Source organism: Podarcis tiliguerta, assembly GCF_965153285.1.
Source record: "Podarcis tiliguerta genome assembly, chromosome: 4".
NCBI classification, from domain to species: Eukaryota; Metazoa; Chordata; class Lepidosauria; order Squamata; family Lacertidae; genus Podarcis; species Podarcis tiliguerta.
The window spans coordinates 20,959,110-20,977,432 of NC_139537.1; the positions used below are offsets into that span (position 1 = coordinate 20,959,110).

General features: G+C 42.2%; 3 protein-coding genes across 3 annotated transcripts in view; 1 reads left to right on the plus strand and 2 right to left on the minus strand.

The window, feature by feature from the left end:
* Nucleotides 1-18,323, plus strand: part of AASDHPPT (aminoadipate-semialdehyde dehydrogenase-phosphopantetheinyl transferase) — a 536,215-nt gene that overhangs the window by 509,573 nt on the left and 8,319 nt on the right. The gene's annotated exons all lie outside the window — the stretch shown is intronic.
* On the minus strand, nt 3,266-7,581 carry LOC310675807 (vitelline membrane outer layer protein 1-like). The gene is made up of 3 exons (XM_083436920.1): nt 7,336-7,581; nt 4,726-4,826; nt 3,266-4,345 (listed from the first exon to the last, which is right to left on the minus strand). The coding sequence occupies exons 1-3, from the start codon at nt 7,504-7,506 to the stop codon at nt 4,054-4,056; spliced, it is 564 nt and encodes a 187-aa protein (XP_083293046.1). The 5' UTR covers nt 7,507-7,581; the 3' UTR covers nt 3,266-4,053.
* Nucleotides 12,945-16,561, minus strand: LOC310676584 (vitelline membrane outer layer protein 1-like). The gene is made up of 3 exons (XM_083438559.1): nt 16,334-16,561; nt 14,218-14,318; nt 12,945-13,838 (listed from the first exon to the last, which is right to left on the minus strand). The coding sequence occupies exons 1-3, from the start codon at nt 16,502-16,504 to the stop codon at nt 13,547-13,549; spliced, it is 564 nt and encodes a 187-aa protein (XP_083294685.1). The 5' UTR covers nt 16,505-16,561; the 3' UTR covers nt 12,945-13,546.

An 18,323-nucleotide genomic window follows, 5' to 3' on the forward strand; every position in this document is an offset into this window, starting at 1 on the left:
CCTAGGGATGGGTGCAGGGTGGGCCAGCGCCTAGCTGTCTACTCCCCCCCCCCAAGTCAGCCCTTTCTCTCTCTCCCTCCCTCCCCAAGCAGCTCTCCCCCCCCTCACACCAGTTGGGCTGCGGAGCTGTCCTGTGCGAAACTTCTCCTACCCTGAAATATACTTGGAGTCCTGCAGCGATTTTGTGCTCTTTATTGCTGCTTGTAAAACAGTGATTGAATTTCCCCGCCCCCGCCCCAAAAAAAAACAACAACCTCGGACCTTTATATACATTCTTTACACAATGAGTCCCGTCTGATTGGCTGATTCTGCTTCCCTCCTGGAGCCTGATGGGTCTTCTTCTGCAGGTCAGTCAGTTGTTGCATTCTAGGATCCTACCAGCCTAATAGGCTGATTAACTTCCTCCTGGAGCCTGATTGGTCTTCTTCTGCAAGCCAATCAGTTGTTGCATTCTAGGATCCTACCTGCCTATTGTTCTAGGATCCAAGCTTAGTACATAACATACCCACACTCCCCAAACAGCGTGCGATCTCTCTTCCGCCTTGTCAACAGGAGCCACGCAGCTGATGTGGATCCCGATGCCTGGCTTAGAGGGTAGCATGAGACTCTTAATCTCAGGGTTGTGGGTTTAAACCCTACATCATGCATTGCAGGGGATGGGACTAGATGACTCTCATAGTCCTTTCCAACTCTATTACTCTATGATTCTATTATTATTTTCACTATTCCTAAATAACCTATGTGCACAAATTTGTTCAGGAAAGTTTTTTTAAGGGAGGATCATAGACATTCTCAAGTGGAGGTAGGAAGATAGGAGGGCAAAAAGAGCAGTGCTGCCTTTTTAACCTGTGGAGGCAGGCACACGAAAACTCAGAGGGACCAAAAAAGAATGGAAATGGTTGACAACACAGACACACATTCACTGACTGGGTCCTCAACTCCAAATACCTGACTGTGTGGACTAATGAGGGCAAATTCAAAGCGATAAAACGTGGATTCCTAGTGAGTTACAGCTCAAATGAGGACAAGTCCCAAGGCAGTTTTCATTTTTAAAAGAAGCACTTGTTACAGTCCACAGAACTACATTTACTCCATAGGATGTGTAAGAGATAAACATATGCTTCAGCTTACTTTATTTCTTTTTTAACAGTGAAAGAACAGAACAGGCGATCAACGAATGTATTATAAAAAGATGTCTCTCGTGTGTTTTTCTGTACGAGAGAAATAATCAAAAGGAATTCTGTAAGAGGAAATAACATACCGGTATATAGTTTCTGTTGTCACAAAATTTGGTATTCCAATGATTCATAAATGAACTTCATTCCATCTTTCAATAAATTTGTCTGGTGAATGTCTTTTTTGTAATATTTTCACTGAGTTTTAATATAACAACAAAAAAGTGAACTGTAACAAAGTATCAAATGACACAGAGAATGAACCAAACATTTTCCCCAAACGTAACATGAGGGTTAGCGTGTGTAATATTTTAAGACTTAATTGAAACAAGAGAATCACTTAGCTTTGTTAATTATATGGTGCATGTCTACTTCATTGTAAGTAAGTTTATGTTGTTATTTTGTTTTGTGTTTTTTTTTAAAAAAAGCAGTCCACATATGCTTGTAGCAGTTGAAAATTGAAAGAGACCCCAGAGATTTCCATAATCATGCTATATTCTGTCTAAATACAATCGCCTTATCTGATTCAGGGGGAGGGGAATCAGTGACCCCTCCAACAGATGAGTCTGCTTACAAGGAAAGACACTTCTAACTTTGTTCTTTTCAACCCTTCTTCCAAGCTTTGTGTCCTTTTAGTAAACCATATCATCTCCCGGAAAGCCTTTACCTCCTTAAAAGTCCACCACATGTGGTAGAAAGTACCTTCTTTTCCTTTACCTTTCCAACATTGTTTATTTACTTTATACATTTTTGCTAACCTCACTGGTGTAATGTACCATGTACACATCATTTTCATTACATTTTCTTTAAGTGAACAGCAAGCTGTACAGTTTATTCCTTCCTTCCATAATTTTTCCCGATCCTCAAACTGTATATTATGGCCTATATCTTTACCCCAGTGTATCATACCTGATTTAACCTCTTCGTCCTTGACATGCCATTCCAAAAGTAATTTATACATTTTTGATAATATTTTAACCTTATTACTTAACAACTGTAATTCAAATCTTGATTTTGTATATTCAAATCCATTTTTCTTTTTATCCTCTTTAAACATTTCAGGGCTGGAGGTAGTCTTGTGTCTATTATCCATGTCTATTATCTATTATCCGTGTCTATTATCTTCCTGCTAGATTAACTGCAGTGAGTTATAGGTGGGGTGACTTTGAAAAGAGTACAGAAAGTTCCGCATATGTTATCAAGACTCTTAAAGGGCTTCTGGAAAATTTCACTATATTGCACTAGTGATTTATTGTCTACTCTGGCTTCCAGTCATTTCTGGATCCAGTTCAAGGCACTGTTCTTGACCATTAAAGTCCTTAAATGACCTGGGAGCATCTTACCTCAAGGATCACCTCTTCCCAGGTCTACTTACCTGGACCCCAATATCATCATCAGAGGCTCTCTTCCAGTGCTCCTGGATACAGGGTCTTATAAGTGGTGTCAGCCTGGTTATGAAATGCCTTCCCTGGAAAGGCCCACCTGGTGCCATCTTTGTGGTCTTTATTGTCCAAAGTTTTAAAACTGAACCTTTGAATTCACAGGGTTTTAGATGTGTGCTGTGTATATTTTTTGTGATGTTGTATATTCATCTTTATATTGTGTTATTGAAACTGTGGCTTTTTAAAGCTGGAGTGCGGGGGCTGCTTCTATTGAGATTTATTTTTTAATTAATTAAATGTGTTTGCCCAGAACAACACAAAGTGACTTACAATGAGCCATTAGTGCATTTTAGGGAGGGCATCGCCATATCCCAGTTCTCTCTTGGCAACATCTCTTCCCCCACCTCTTCATTTCACTTTAGGAAGCAGTTGTGCACACTTCCGGCTTGCTGCATTCTGAGGCCTTTTCCTCCTCTCAGCCAGGTGACTTCTGCATCTTCCTAGGGCTGAGCACTATGGGAAGCAGCTCCTCCTAACCCACTTCTGTCTGCCACGACCACAAGAGGTGAATGTTTCACCTTGTCACCCCTAGTTTGCTCGCACGCACTCTGACACACGTGCTGCCTGTATCTCCTCTTCCTGCTCCTCTCACAGCTGATAAGAAGGGACACACTTACTCTTCATTTCATTTCATTTTTATTGGTGAAAGAACAGAACAGGCAATCAATGATATTATAGAAAGATGTCTCTCCTGTACTTGCGTATGAGAGAAATAATCAAAAGGAATTCAGTAAGAGAAAATAACATATATAGTCTATGCTGTCAGAAAATTTAGTATTCCGGTGATTCATAAATGAACGTCATTCCGGCGTTCAATATATTTGTCGGGTGAATGTCTTTTTTATTAATATTTTCAATGAGTTTTACTGTAACAGCAAAAGAGTGAACTATAACAAAATGTATCTCAAATGATACAGAGAATGAAGCAAACATTTCCCCCCAACATAACATGACTGTTAGCGTGTGCAATATTTTAAGACTTAATTGAAACAAGAGAATCACTTAGCTGGTTTTTATGATCTGGTGCATGACTACTACATTATAAGCAAGCTTGATTTTTTTTTCAGCAGCCTAAATATACTTGAAAGTTGAAAGAGACCCCAGAGATTTCCATAATCATGCTATATTCTGTCTAAATACAATCCCTTTATCTCATTCAGGGGGTGGGGAATCGGTGACCCCTCCAACAGATGAGTCCCTGCTGCTTACAAGGAAGGACAGGAAGAGAAGCAGTCGGCACAGTGCAAACACACCAGCAGGAGTACTGGATTGGCTCTGCCAGTGTGTTTGCACCACACCAAGCTCCCCAATGACTTGCCTCTCTCCCTTCCAGCAAGCAGCAGCAGTTCAGCTGTCAGGAGGCCAGGTAAGCACCACCACTCCACCCTGTCATCCTCTGCTGCCAGTGGAAGAGGGCTGTGCAGCAGGGTGGTGGATCAGTCACAACAGAACATCTTCACGTCATGAAGTTCTACTTTACCAAGCAATTGATTCTCATTCGCCACCCTTGTTTGGATGCCACATATGAAGCCACGAGGGCAGCGCTTGCTCATTTTGCCCTCTTCCATCCGTTCAAAGATATCTTTCTTCACTTTAGCCCCACCACTGCAGAGGACCTCAAGGTTACTGACTGCATGAGGAACTAGCACTTGTGGTATTTCAATAGTCAAAGAAAAGGACACCATGTTGCCTTGGGGGCATTTCTGAACCGCAATCCATTCCCCGAGCCTGTAAAGAAAAAGATGGCAATGTCTAAATAGAAATTTATATACCACAACTTTGTCAATGAATTTTTATTTTTAAAGTCTCTCCAGAGATGTAATTCCAAATTAGAGCAAAAAGCTTTATTTCAGAAAGGATGTATAGAACAGATTCGCCTTCAAATGTGAACCAATTTGAATTTTGCCTCCATTCCACAGGACTTTGTGCAAAGTTCCACAGGACTTTGTGCAAGCAGGTATATTTGGGGGCTGTTAAACTCAGAGCGTGTCCAGATTACCATTTGCCTTTAATCTAGCATGAAATATTTCAATCTACCCCTCCCGCTCCTACCCCAAACTTCCAAGCAACAAGTTAATAAAGGAAGAGAAATTCAAAAAGCTACTCACTTTCCACTTTTAGACTCTACTGTTTTTCCGTCAGTGCAGTGGAGACGGATGCCCTTCAGAGTGAAATCTTTTCTATAGGCTTCGTTTACATCTCTGCGAAACTGGTGGAGAACGGGGGGGGGGGAGAGAGAGAGAGAGAGACTAGTGCTTCAATCTGCATCTAAAGTACTGGCAACATTTATTTGTTGTTGTTTTTTATATAATATTTTTTATTAGGGTTTTTACATAAAAGGAAAAACAAAAGAAAAATACCAAAGTACAAAAGTACAAAAAGACAAAAACAACAACACAGAAAAAACAAATAAAAACAATTCTATTTTCATTATATTCCTCGCATTTGCTTATTTCCCAGACTTCCCCACACCTCCCCTCACTGTATTCCAGTTCAAATATTTAATCAGCAAATCCCTTCCCTCTGTCTTCACTTAATCTTTATCTTAATATCTTAATATAGCCTAATCCTTTCTTAGTATCTTAATATGTTAAACCTTTTAATTTTACACCTTTTAACCTTCGAATTTTCCATACTCCTTCACCACTTTGTTGCTAATAACCTTTTAACCTCAATCCGATGTCATTCTAACATTCATTAATCTTTTAATATTTCTGTAAATAGTCTTTAAATTTCTTCCAATCTTCTTCCACCGTCTCTTCTCCCTGGTCCCTGATTCTGCCAGTCATTTTTGCCAATTCCATGTAGTCCATCACCTTCATCTGCCATTCTTCCATAGTGGGTAGTTCTTGTGTCTTCCAATACTGCGCAATAAGTATTCTTGCTGCTGTTGTGGCATACATTAAAAAAGTTCTATCCTTCTTTGGCACCAATTGGCCGACCATGCCCACGAGAAAGGCCTCTGGTTTCTTCGGAAAGGTATATTTAAACACCTTTTTCATTTCATTATATATCATTTCCCAGAAGGTCTTAATCCTTGGGCACATCCACCAAAGGTGAAAGAATGTACCTTCAGTTTCTTTACATTTCCAACATTTATTATCGGGCAAATGATAGATTTTTGCTAGCTTGACTGGTGTCATGTACCACCTGTATATCATTTTCATAATATTCTCTCTTAAGGCATTACATGCCGTAAATTTCATACCAGTGGTCCATAACTGCTCCCAGTCAGCCATCATTATGTTATGTCCAACATCTTGTGCCCATTTAATCATAGCAGATTTTACTGTTTCATCCTGAGTATTCCATTTCAACAGCAAGTTATACATTCTTGACAAAATCTTAGTTTTGGGTTCTAACAGTTCTGTTTCCAATTTTGATTTTTCCACCTGGAAGCCAATTTTTCTATCCAATTTGTATGCCTCCATTATCTGGTAATAATGAAGCCAGTCTCGCACTTTGCTTTTTAGTTTTTCAAAACACTGCAATTTTAGTTTGTCTCCCTCCTGTTCCAAAATTTCCCAATACTTCGGCCATTTGGCCTCCATATTGAGCTTTTTTAGGGCTTTCGCTTCCATTGGTGACAGCCATCTTGGGGTTTTATTTTCTAACAAGTCCTTATATCTTATCCAGACATTAAACAGTGCTTTTCTGACATTTATTTGTGAGCCAAACGACATTTTTTCAGTGTAAATTTCTATGTGCAAGGGCTTGCAATGACCTAGCTAGATCAGCAATGAGCAGTACTAGCTCAAGTCATGTGAGGGACCGCTTACTGGCGGGAAGGTAAACGGCGTTTCCGTGTGCGGCTCTGGCTGGCCAGAGCAGTGATGTCACGCTGGCCACGTGACCCGGAAGTGTCTCCGGACAGTGCTGGCCCTTGGCCTCTTAAGTGAGATGGGCGCACAACCCTAGAGTCTGGCAAGACTGGCCCGTACGGGCAGGGGTACCTTTACCTTTTACCTTTTTACTCCACCCTCAAAAGAGGACAATATTTGCATACTACACAAAGCATATGCAAATTTAATGAAAAGCTGTCCTCAGAGGTGTCGGAGCCTCCGCTACGACCGAGCTGGAAAAGCTCATCCTCCGGTCGAGTCCTCTGGAATCGCCTCCGACACCTCTGATAAGGCTCCAGGCACATTCCCTCATTACGCAGAGTATCCAGCAGCAGGGAAGGGCGAGAAATATGAGCTACATTGCAAAGAGTTTGATTTCTAGTTACGCAGACAGAAAAGCATACATCCGCTCTCTGTGAAAGCAGAGAGCAACTGGAAAACAAAGGAACAGGAAACCAGTAACATCACATCCGTCTCCCATCTTCCGTGAGACTTCCAACAGTCTGGAATCCCTGGAATGTAAACAGAGTCCTGTGACTCCAAACACTGCACAGTGGCAACACACAGAAACCTAACATGAGGACCCAGGCCATATACTGTGTGTTGGGCCCAGAAAATCCTGTTGACATGCCTGGGATTCAGTAATTAGTAAATCGAACTGTATATTACATGCTACAGACTTGGCATCTTGGTGTTTCTGGGACCCTGCATGGGTTCTGTGATAGAGGCTGCATTTTTCATTCTGTCTGCTGCTTTCCCTGCCCTTCTTTCTAAATAAAGGTGTTTCTTTGTTTGTGCTTTTCATACGTCTATATAATATTGTGACCACGCCTTAACATCAGGGTGTCAAAATTCAGACTATAGATAGGCATTTACCTTCATTTGGAATCCGTTTGCATATCCCGTGGGACAGAATTCAGGTTTTCCCCATATACCATCGTTCCCTCCATTGGACACAGTGAGGACTGCATTATGTTTTCGGTCTTCTGCACCACAGAGATGGTAAGAGAAGAAGACGAAGACCACAGCGCTGACAGGGAGCTCCATGGAAAGTGATCTGCACCAGACCTAGCTGCAAAAATTAATTGGATGAATAACAGCCTTGAGAATCTATTCCTTAAGAATAGTGGTTCTTTCCTCTGGTCCCAAATTTGCATTTTCCTCTGGAGGGAAGTGTGGTTACTTTTGTTTGATGTAGTAAAATCAGTTGATGGCTTTTCTGACTACACCTTTTGATTTCTAACTAACTAAAACGTGAATTTCTTACCCACCCTTCACCCTTGCCAAAATGTACAGCCGTACCTTGGTTCTTGAACAGAATCCGTTCCGAAAGCCCATTCAACTTCCAAAAACATTAAAAACCAAGACACGGCTTCTGATTGGCTGCAGGATCTTCTTGCACTCAATCGGATGTTTGGGTTCCAAAGAACATTTGCAAACCAGAGCACTCACTTCCAGGTTTGCGGCGTTCAGGAGCCAAAACGTTCGAGTCGCAAGGCATTCAACAACCAAGTTGTTGTATTTCCTACGTCTTGGCAATTTGGCCTTCCTATTAAAACTCCCCCTCCAATTTCTGTTTCTCTTTTTCTTAAGGGATTTCTTTCTCTCTCTCTCTCTCTCTCTCTCTCTCTCACACACACACACACACACACACTGTCTCAGGTGTAAGACAGAAGGGAGAAATTGCCACACCTAGGGATGGGAACACAAATTGTCATTTAACTTGAAACAAACACATACTTCCTATCAGCCCCAAATAGCTCAATAAAGTAAAATGGGTGAAGACAGGTGTAACATTTAAATAGAATTGACAGGAGACTCCACTCAGCTACCTGCCATCATCACAATTTATTTGGCAGATACTCATACTAGCAAGTAGAATGAATGAATGAATGAATGAATGAATAAGTAAATAAATAAATAAATGGAGGAAAGTACTTCCGCTCCATTTGTCTTTCTTGCTCCAGCCTGCTCTCGTTTTTCACCTCAAGGGGTGTCCCCTCAGTGCATTCCTGTAAGTGTAATTCTGTGTACCTGTGTGCACTGTAGCTGAGGTGCACAAATCAATCAGTGTACACTCTTTCACACAAGCACTAGTATAAGTGTAGAGAAAGGATACACCTCTGCCCAGGGTAATGTGTGCATAAGCCTAAGACCTGTGCCTAACTGAAGGTGGGTGAGTTTTCCTTACTTCTGTCTCTGCCTAATGCCTTAGGCTCTTAGCAGAGCCAATCACCTTCCCACCAGCTCTACAGGGAAGAGCTACCCTGTAGCCAACCCATCCTTAAGGATCTTGGAACTTATTGTAGCAAACTCACAGCATTATTAATTCCACACCAGAGCACCAGTTTGAAAAACAGTTGGAAACTGCTCCTGAGAGATGAACCAGCCCTCTTTCCCACAGTTTTGCAGGGCACAGTGGGGAAAACCAGTGACCTTCTGCAGGCACCAGTATTCTGCTGGTCTTACTAAAGTCTGGTGTTGGTGGGAGAGGGATAGACAACACAGAGGGAGTAGATGTATTTCTTCTACAGAGCTCTTTATAATAGCCATTTTTTGCCTACAAAAAAAAAGTATTCAGCTTGGGCTAAGTGCCTCCACATCAGAGATACCCACTTTAGCAGGGGCTTCGCTCTAGGAACACAGGAAATTGCCTTATTCTAAGCCAGGCTATTGGTTATCTAGCTTAGTTCTCTCTACACTAGAGCTACTCTCCAAAGTTTCAGACAGGGGGCTTCCCAGCCCTACTAGGAGATGCTGGAGGATATACCTGGGACCTCCTACAACACTGATCTACAAATTTTTACATGGAAAGGGCATAGCCTTGCAGCGCCCCTTAGGCCAACCTTCCCCACCCTGGTAAATTCCATATGCTCTGGACTGCAACTCCCATCATGCCCAGCCAGCAAACACGGTGCTGGTTCCAGCTGATGGGAATTGTAGTCCAGAACATCTAGAGATCACAAGGTCGGGGGATGCTGCCATAGATTTGCAACACTTCCAAAGGAATGCATTGTTAAATACCCTGAAATCTTTTGTGAAAAGCGGGGTACACTTTTCACAAAAAGTAGGGCCTAATACCACTAACAAGAATGCTTGACTGGATCCCCACTGGTTACTGGATACTGATCAGGCCTCTGTAATTCTGGCCATGTTGCAAGCCTTGTCTTCCCTTACCAAACTTCTCCGAGCAGAGCAATGTAGTTCTACTTACTGTCTCTCAGCTGCCAGGCAGAATGAAAGCGTCCTTAAGCCGAGTGAGGAAATATGAATGTGAGCAGGGGATTTATAGGGGGCAGGACAATGAAGCGTAGGAACTCTCTGTCCTGAGCAACACCTCCTCTGAGCCAGCACAAAGCAGAGCATTGGGAAGGCTATGAAATCTTCTTTGTCCTGCCCCACCCCATTACCAGTAGCCTTTAGGAAATGCCTCCACAATCAGAACCCATTTGCCTGTGAGAGTGGGGAGGGCTGTCAGAGGGGTGAGGACATCATGTCAGTGCCAAAGACCAGTACTGTGCACTGTGCTTTAGAACAGGATTTAGCAACTCGCTGCTCTATGATCCATTATCAGAATCAGGGAGTGATCTACCACCCAGGGATGGGTGCTGGTTGGGCCGGCCCCTAGCTGTCTCTCCCCCCCAAGTCAGCCCTTTCTCTCTCTCCCTCCCCCCCCCCCAGCAGCTCCCCCCCCCTCACACCAGTTGGGCTGTGGAGCTGTCCTGTGCGAAACTTCTCCTACCCTGAGATATACTTGGAGTGATTTTGTGCTCTTTATTGCTGCTTGTAAAACAGTGATTGAATCCCCCCCCCAAAAAAAAACCAACCTCGAGCCGCTATTTACATTATTTACACAAGAGTCCCATCTGATTGGCTGATTCTGCTTCCCTCCTGGAGCCTGATGGGTCTTCTCCTGCAGGCCAATCAGTTGTTGCATTCTACGATCCTACCAGCCTAATAGGCTGATTAACTTCCTCCTGGAGCCTGATTGGTCTTCTTCTACAAGCCAATCAGTTGTTGCATTCTAGGATCCTACCTGCCAGTACTTATGTGCACAAATTTGTTCAGGAAAGTTTTTTTAAGGGAGGATTATGGACATTCTCAAGTGGAGGTAGGAAGATAGGAGGGCAAAAAGAGCAGTGCTGCCTTTTTAACCTGTGGAGGCAGGCACACGAAAACTCAGAGGGACCAAAAAACAATGGAAATGGTTGACAACACAGACACACATTCACTGACTGGGTCCTCAACTCCAAATACCTGACTGTGTGGACTAATGAGGGCAAATTCAAAGCGATAAAACGTGGATTCCTAGTGAGTTACAGCTCAAATGAGGACAAGTCCCAAGACAGATTTTATTTTTACAAGAAGCACTTGTTACAGTCCACAGACCTACATTTACTCCATAGGATGTGTAAGAGATAAACATATGCTTCAGCTTATTTTATTTCTTTTTTAACAGTGAAAGAACAGAACAGGCGGTCAACGAATGTATTATAAAAAGATGTCTCTCGTGTGTTTTTCTGTATGAGAGAAAGAATCAAAAGGAATTCTGTAAGAGGAAATAACATACCGGTATATAGTTTCTGTTGTCACAAAATTTGGTATTCCAATGATTCATAAATGAACTTCATTCCATCTTTCAATAAATTTGTCTGGTGAATGTCTTTTTTGTAATATTTTCACTGAGTTTTAATATAACAACAAAAAAGTGAACTGTAACAAAGTATCAAATGACACAGAGAATGAACCAAACATTTTCCCCAAACGTAACATGAGGGTTAGCGTGTGTAATATTTTAAGACTTAATTGAAACAAGAGAATCACTTAGCTTTGTTAATTATATGGTGCATGTCTACTTCATTATAAGTAAGTTTATGTTGTTGTTTTTAAAAAAAGCAGTCCACATATGCTTGTAGCAGTAGAAAATTGAAAGAGACCCCAGAGATTTCCAAAATCATGCTATATTCTGTCTAAATACAATCGCCTTATCTGATTCAGGGGGAGGGGAATCAGTGACCCCTCCAACAGATGAGTCTGCTTACAAGGAAAGACACTTCTAACTTTGTTCTTTTCAACCCTTCTTCCAAGCTTTGTGTCCTTTTAGTAACCTCCTTTATTTGTCCCTTCAATTCATTCACCGTCACTTCTATTTTTTTATCCATTTGTCCTATTGTTTTATCCACCTGTTCTAACTTGGATTCTATATTTTTTTCACTTTCTTTTATGTCCTTTTTAATTTCAGCAAACATTTTCAATATATCCCCTTTAAGTTCTGACTCCTGTCTTGAGCCCTTCCTGTCCCCTGGTGTCGCTCCCTCACTTGTTTTTTTCTGTGAATGAGTTTTTTTCTTGCTGCTTCCATCCTTGGGCTAATAATATTCTTGCTGTGGTTGTTGCATATAAAAACAGTTTCTTGTCTATGTATTTCACTACCCACAATACCAATTAAGAAGGCTTCTGGGGGTTTTTTACACATGTTTATTTCAACATTTTTTAAATTTCATTGCATATCATCTCCCGGAAAGCCTTTACCTCCTTAAAAGTCCACCACATGTGGTAGAAAGTACCTTCTTTTCCTTTACCTTTCCAACATTGGTTATTTACTTTATACATTTTTGCTAACCTCACTGGTGTAATGTACCATGTACACATCATTTTCATTACATTTTCTTTAAGTGAACAGCAAGCTGTACAGTTTATTCCTTCCTTCCATAATTTTTCCCAATCCTCAAACTGTATATTATGGCCTATATCTTTACCACAGAGTATCATAACTGATTTAACCTCTTCGTCCTTGACATGCCATTCCAAAAGTAATTTATACATTTTTGATAATATTTTAACCTTATTACTTAACAACTGTAATTCAAATCTTGATTTTGTATATTAAAATCCATTTTTCTTTTTATCTTTCCCAGAACAACACAAAGTGACTTACAACGAGCCATTAGTGCATTTTAGGGAGGGCATTGCCATATCCCAGTTCTCTTTTGGCAACATCTCTTCCCCCACCTCTTCATTTCACTTTAGGAAGCAGTTGTGCACACTTCCGGCTTTCTGCATTCTGAGGCCTTTTCCTCCTCTGCATCTTCCTAGGGCAGAGCACTATGGGAAGCAGCTCCTCCTAACCCACTTCTGTCTGCCACGACCACAAGAGGTGAATGTTTCACCTTGTCACCCCTAGTTTGCTCGCACACACTCTGACACACGTGCTGCCTGTATCTCCTCTTCCTGCTCCTCTCACAGCTGATAAGAAGGGACACACTTACTCTTCATTTCATTTCATTTTTATTGGTGAAAGAACAGAACAGGCAATCAATGATATTATAGAAAGATGTCTCTCCTGTACTTGCGTATGAGAGAAATAATCAAAAGGAATTCAGTAAGAGAAAATAACATATATAGTCTATGCTGTCAGAAAATTTAGTATTCCGGTCATTCATAAATGAACGTCATTCCGGCGTTCAAAATATTTGTCGGGTGAATGTCTTTTTTATTAATATTTTCAATGAGTTTTACTGTAACAGCAAAAGAGTGAACTATAACAAAATGTATCTCAAATGATACAGAGAATGAACCAAACATTTCCCCCCAACATAACATGACTGTTAGCATGTGTAATATTTTAAGAATTAATTGAAACAAGAGAATCACTTAGCTGGTTTTATGATCTGGTGCATGCCTACTACATTATAAGCAAGCTTGATTTTTTTTTCAGCAGCCTAAATATACTTGAAAGTTGAAAGAGACCCCAGAGATTTCCATAATCATGCTATATTCTGTCTAAATACAATCCCTTTATCTCATTCAGGGGGTGGGGAATCGGTGACCCCTCCAACAGATGAGTCACTGCTGCTTACAAGGAAGGACAGGAAGAGAAGCAGTTGGCACAGTGCAAACACACCAGCAGGGGTACCAGATTGGCTCTGCCAGTGTGTTTGCACCACACCAAGCTCCCCAATGACTTGCCTCTCTCCCTTCCAGCAAGCAGCAGCAGTTCAGCTGTCAGGAGGCCAGGTAAGCACCACCACTCCACCCTGTCATCCTCTGTTGCCAGTGGAAGAGGGCTGTGCAGCAGGGTGGTGGATCAGTCACAACAGAACATCTTCACGTCACGAAGTTGTACTATAACAAGCACTTGATTCTCTTTCGACACCCTTGTTTGGATGCCACATATGAAGCCACGAGGGCAGCGCTCGCTCATTTTGCCCTCTTCCATCCGTTCAATGATATGTTTCTTCACTTTAGCCCCACCACTGCAGAGGACCTCAAGATTACTGACTGCATTAGGAACTAGCACTTGTGGTATTTCAGTAGTCAAAGAAAAGGACACCATGTTGCCTTGGGGGCATTTCTGAACCGCAATCCATTCCCCGTCCCTGTAAAGAAAAGGATGGCAATGTCTAAATAGAAATTTATATACCACAACTTTGTCAATGAATTTTTATTTTTAAAGTCTCTCCAGAGATATAATTCCAAATTAGAGCAAAAAGCTTATTTCAGAAAGGATGTATAGAACAGATTCGCCTTCAAATGTGAACCAATTTGAATTTTGCCTCCATTCCACAGGACTTTGTGCAAAGTTCCACAGGACTTTGTGCAAGCAGGTATATTTGGGGGCTGTTAAACTCAGAGCGTGTCCAGATTACCATTTGCCTTTAATCTAGCATGAAATATTTCAATCTACCCCTCCCGCTCCTACCCCATACTTCCAAGCAACAAGTTAATAAAGGAAGAGAAATTCAAATAACTACTCACACTCCACTTTTAGACTCTACTGTTTTTCCATCAGTGCAGTGGAGACGGATGCCCTTCAGAGAGAAATCTGTTCTAAAGCCTTCGTTTACATCTCTGCGAAACTGGTGGAGAAGGGGGGGGGGGAGAGAGAGACTGGTGCTTCAATCTGCATCTAAAGTACTGGCAACATTTATTTGTGAGCCAAACAACATTTTTTCAGTGCAAATTTCTATGTGCAAGGGCTTGCAATGACCTAGCTAGATCAGCAATGAGCAGTACTAGCTCAAGTCATGTGCACACAATTGCCCACAGGTACTGGACATAGATGAGGATTTACATTCACCTCAAAGAACAAAAACATTTCCATCCGTAGGATGGAGATGAACAAATGTGGGATTGGGAATCAGCCTTTCTATTCAGCAGTGGCAGACCTTGGGGTCCCAAATTTCAGTAGCGCCCTGTACAATGCCATAATTTGGCACCCCTCCACTTCCTGACTTCCATTCTAAATAATAGTTGTGGCACACTCTGAGGCACCCCCAGAACTCTTCACGCAGTGCGACCAAACCAGCCACGCTCCCCTAAATCTGTCCCTGCTAATTGCTGTCATAGACAACCTGCATCCAGTTGTGTGCAATCCAGATGAGCAAACATTATGAGAAATGTAACAGCTCTCAGAATGAAACCCACACAGGCCTGTTCTTATGTCTCTTTATTATTTAAGAGAAAGGAGAAAATTCGTCCCCTAGTTTTAGTATGTCAGACCATTTGGTCTTCTAGACCATTTCTGTCTACTCTGACCAGGAATAGCTCAACAGGATCCCAAAGCAAACCCTTTCCCAGACTTGGAATATGGAAATCATTAGGTTTTAACCTGAGACCTTCCATATGAAAAGCATATACTCTGCCACTGGGATGTGGTCCCTTCTACCTACCCCCTCCCCTCCTTTAACAACTCAAAGTTGTCATTGTTGCATGAGCTGTTTGGGTGCCAGGTGAGAAGATTCCCTGGAGGTCTAGAGCTGTTCTTTTCCTCTCCTGCTTCTGCCTCTTTTTCTGGTTCTTGGAATCTCCACAGTTTGCCCTTCCTTTCTTCCCAACGACCAGGATGCGTCTTTCTTGTGGTTGGCTCATCTGAAATCGGGTACTACCTGGAAGTTATTTTCTGCAGTTCCTACTGCAGGATAATTGCGGGCGAGTGTGAAATCATCCCCTCCACACACACAGCAACTGTACTTTGCAAGGAGGCTTAGGCATGTCTGAAGAATTCACTGTATAATTAATATGTCTATTCAGAAGTCTTTCTTTGTTTAATGGGGCTTACTCCCAAATACATGGATACAATATTGCAGCCCTTGCTTTGGTTTAGGGTTGGCCTTGAAGGAAAGTAGGGTTTTTGTGCCTTTCCCAGCTGTGTCAGAGACAGAAATTCAGCAGGTTATCCCTTCTCTAGTATGGAAATACAATGATGGAGAAAAGCTTTACCTGTTTGTATTCTGTCTGTGAGACTTTTTATTATATTTGTGGTTACTGATTTATTTTGGGGCACTCTACTCCACCCTCAAAAGAGGACAATATTTACATACTACACAAAGCATTGAGCTACATTGCAAAGAGTTTGATTTCTAGTTACGCAGACAGAAAAGCATACATCCGCTCTCTGTGAAAGCAGAGAGCAACTGGAAAACAAAGGAACAGGAAACCAGTAACATCACATCCGTCTCCCATCTTCCGTGAGACTTCCAACAGTCTGGAATGTCTCTGGAATGTAAACAGAGTCCTGTGACTCCAAGCACTGCACAGTGGCAACACACCGAAACCTAACATGAGGACCCAGGCCATATACTGTGTGTTGGGCCCAGAAAATCCTGTTGACATGCCTGGGATTCAGTAATGAGTAAATTGTACTGTATATTACATGCTACAGACCTGGCATCTTGGTGTTTCTGGGACCCTGCATGGGTTCTGTGATAGAGGCTGCATTTTTCATTCTGTCTGCTGCTTTCCCTGCCCTTCTTTCTAAATAAAGGTGTTTGTTTGTTTGTTTGTTTGTTTGTGCTTTTCATACGTCTGTATAATATTGTGACCACGCCTTAACATCAGGGTGTCAAAATTCAGAGTATAGATAGGCATTTACCTTCATTTGGAATCCGTTTGCATATCCCGTGGGACAGAATTCAGGTTTTCCCCAATCACCATCGTCCCCTCCATTGGACACAGTGAGGACTGCATTATGTTTTCGGTCTGCTGCATCACAGAGATGGTAGGAGAAGAAGAGGAAGACCACAGCGCTGACAGGGAGTTCCATGGAAAGTGATCTGCACCAGACCTAGCTGCAAAAAGTAATTGGATGAATAACAGCCTTGAGAATCTATTCCTTAAGAATAGTGTCTCTTTCCTCTGGTCCCAAATTTGCATTTTCCTCTGGAGGGAAGTGTGGTTACTTTTGTTTGATGTAGTAAAATCAGTTGATGGCTTTTCTGACTACACCTTTTGATTTCTAACTAACTAAATCGTGAATTTCTTACCCACCCTTCACCCTTGCCAAAATGTACAGCCGTACCTTGGTTCTTGAACAGAATCCGTTCCGAAAGCCCATTCAACTTCCAAAAACATTAAAAACCAAGGAGCTTCTTGCACTCAATCGGACGCCATGGAAGCCCCGTCGGATGTTTGGGTTCCAAAGAACATTTGCAAACCAGAACACTCACTTCCAGGTTTGCAGCGTTCAGGAGCCAAAACGTTCGAGTCGCAAGGCGTTCAACAACCAAGTTGCTGTATTTCCTATGTCTTGGCAATTTGGCCTTCCTATTAAAACTCCCCCTCCAATTTCTGTTTCTCTTTTTCTTAAGGGATTTCTCTCTCTCTCTCTCTCTCTCTCACACACACACACACACACAGGCGCGCACACACACACACAGTCTCAGGTGTAAGACAGAAGGGAGAAATTGCCACACCTAGGGATGGGAACACAAATTGTCATTTAACTTGAAACAAACACATACTTCCTATCAGCCCCAAATAGCTCAATAAAGTAAAATGGTTTAGGGTGAAGACAGGTGTAACATTTAAATAGAATTGGCAGGAGACTCCACTCAGCTACCTGCCATCATCACAATTTATTTGGCAGATACTCATACTAGCAAGTAGAAAGCATAAATAAGTAAATAAATGGAGGAAAGTACTTCCGCTACATTTGTCTTTCTTGCTCCAGCCTGCTCTCGCTTTTCACCTCAAGGGGTGTCCTCTCAGTGCATTCCTGTAAGTGTAATTCTGTGTACCTGTGTTCACTGTAGCTGAGGTGCACAAATCAATCAGTGTACACTCTTTCACACAAGCACTAGAATAAGTGTAGAGAAAGGATACACCTCTGCCCAGTGTAATGTGTGCATAAGCCTAAGACTTGTGCCTAACTGAAGGTGGGTGAGTTTTCCTTACTTCTGTCTCTGCCTGATGCCTTAGGCTCTTAGCAGAGCCAATCACCTTCCCACCAGCTCTACAGGGAAGAGCTACCCTGTAGCCAACCCATCCTTAAGCATCTTGGAACTTATTGTAAGTGCCTCCACATCAGAGATACCCACTTTAGCAGGGGCTTCACTCTAGGAACACAGGAAATTGCCTTATTTTAAGCCAGGCTATTGGTTATCTAGCTTAGTTCTGTCTACACTAGAGCTACTCTCCAAAGTTTCAGACAGGGGACTTCCGAGCCCTACTAGGAGATGCTGGAGGATATACCTGGGACCTCCTGCAACACTGATCTACAAATTTTTACATGGAAACGGCATAGCCTTGCAGCGCCCCTTAGGTCAACCTTCCCCACCCTGGTGAATTCCATATGCGCTGCACTGCAACTCCCATCATGCCCAGCCAGCAAACACGGTGCTGGTTCCAGCTGATGGGAATTGTAGTCCAGAACATCTAGAGATCACAAGGTCGGGGGATGCTGCCATAGATTTGCAACACTTCCAAAGGAATGCATTGTTAAATACCCTGAAATCTTTTGTGAAAAGCGGGGTACACTTTTCACAAAAAGTAGGACCTAATACCACTAACAAGAATGCTTGACTGGATCCCCACTGGTTACTGGCTACTGATCAGGCCTCTGTAATTCTGGCCATGCTGCAAGC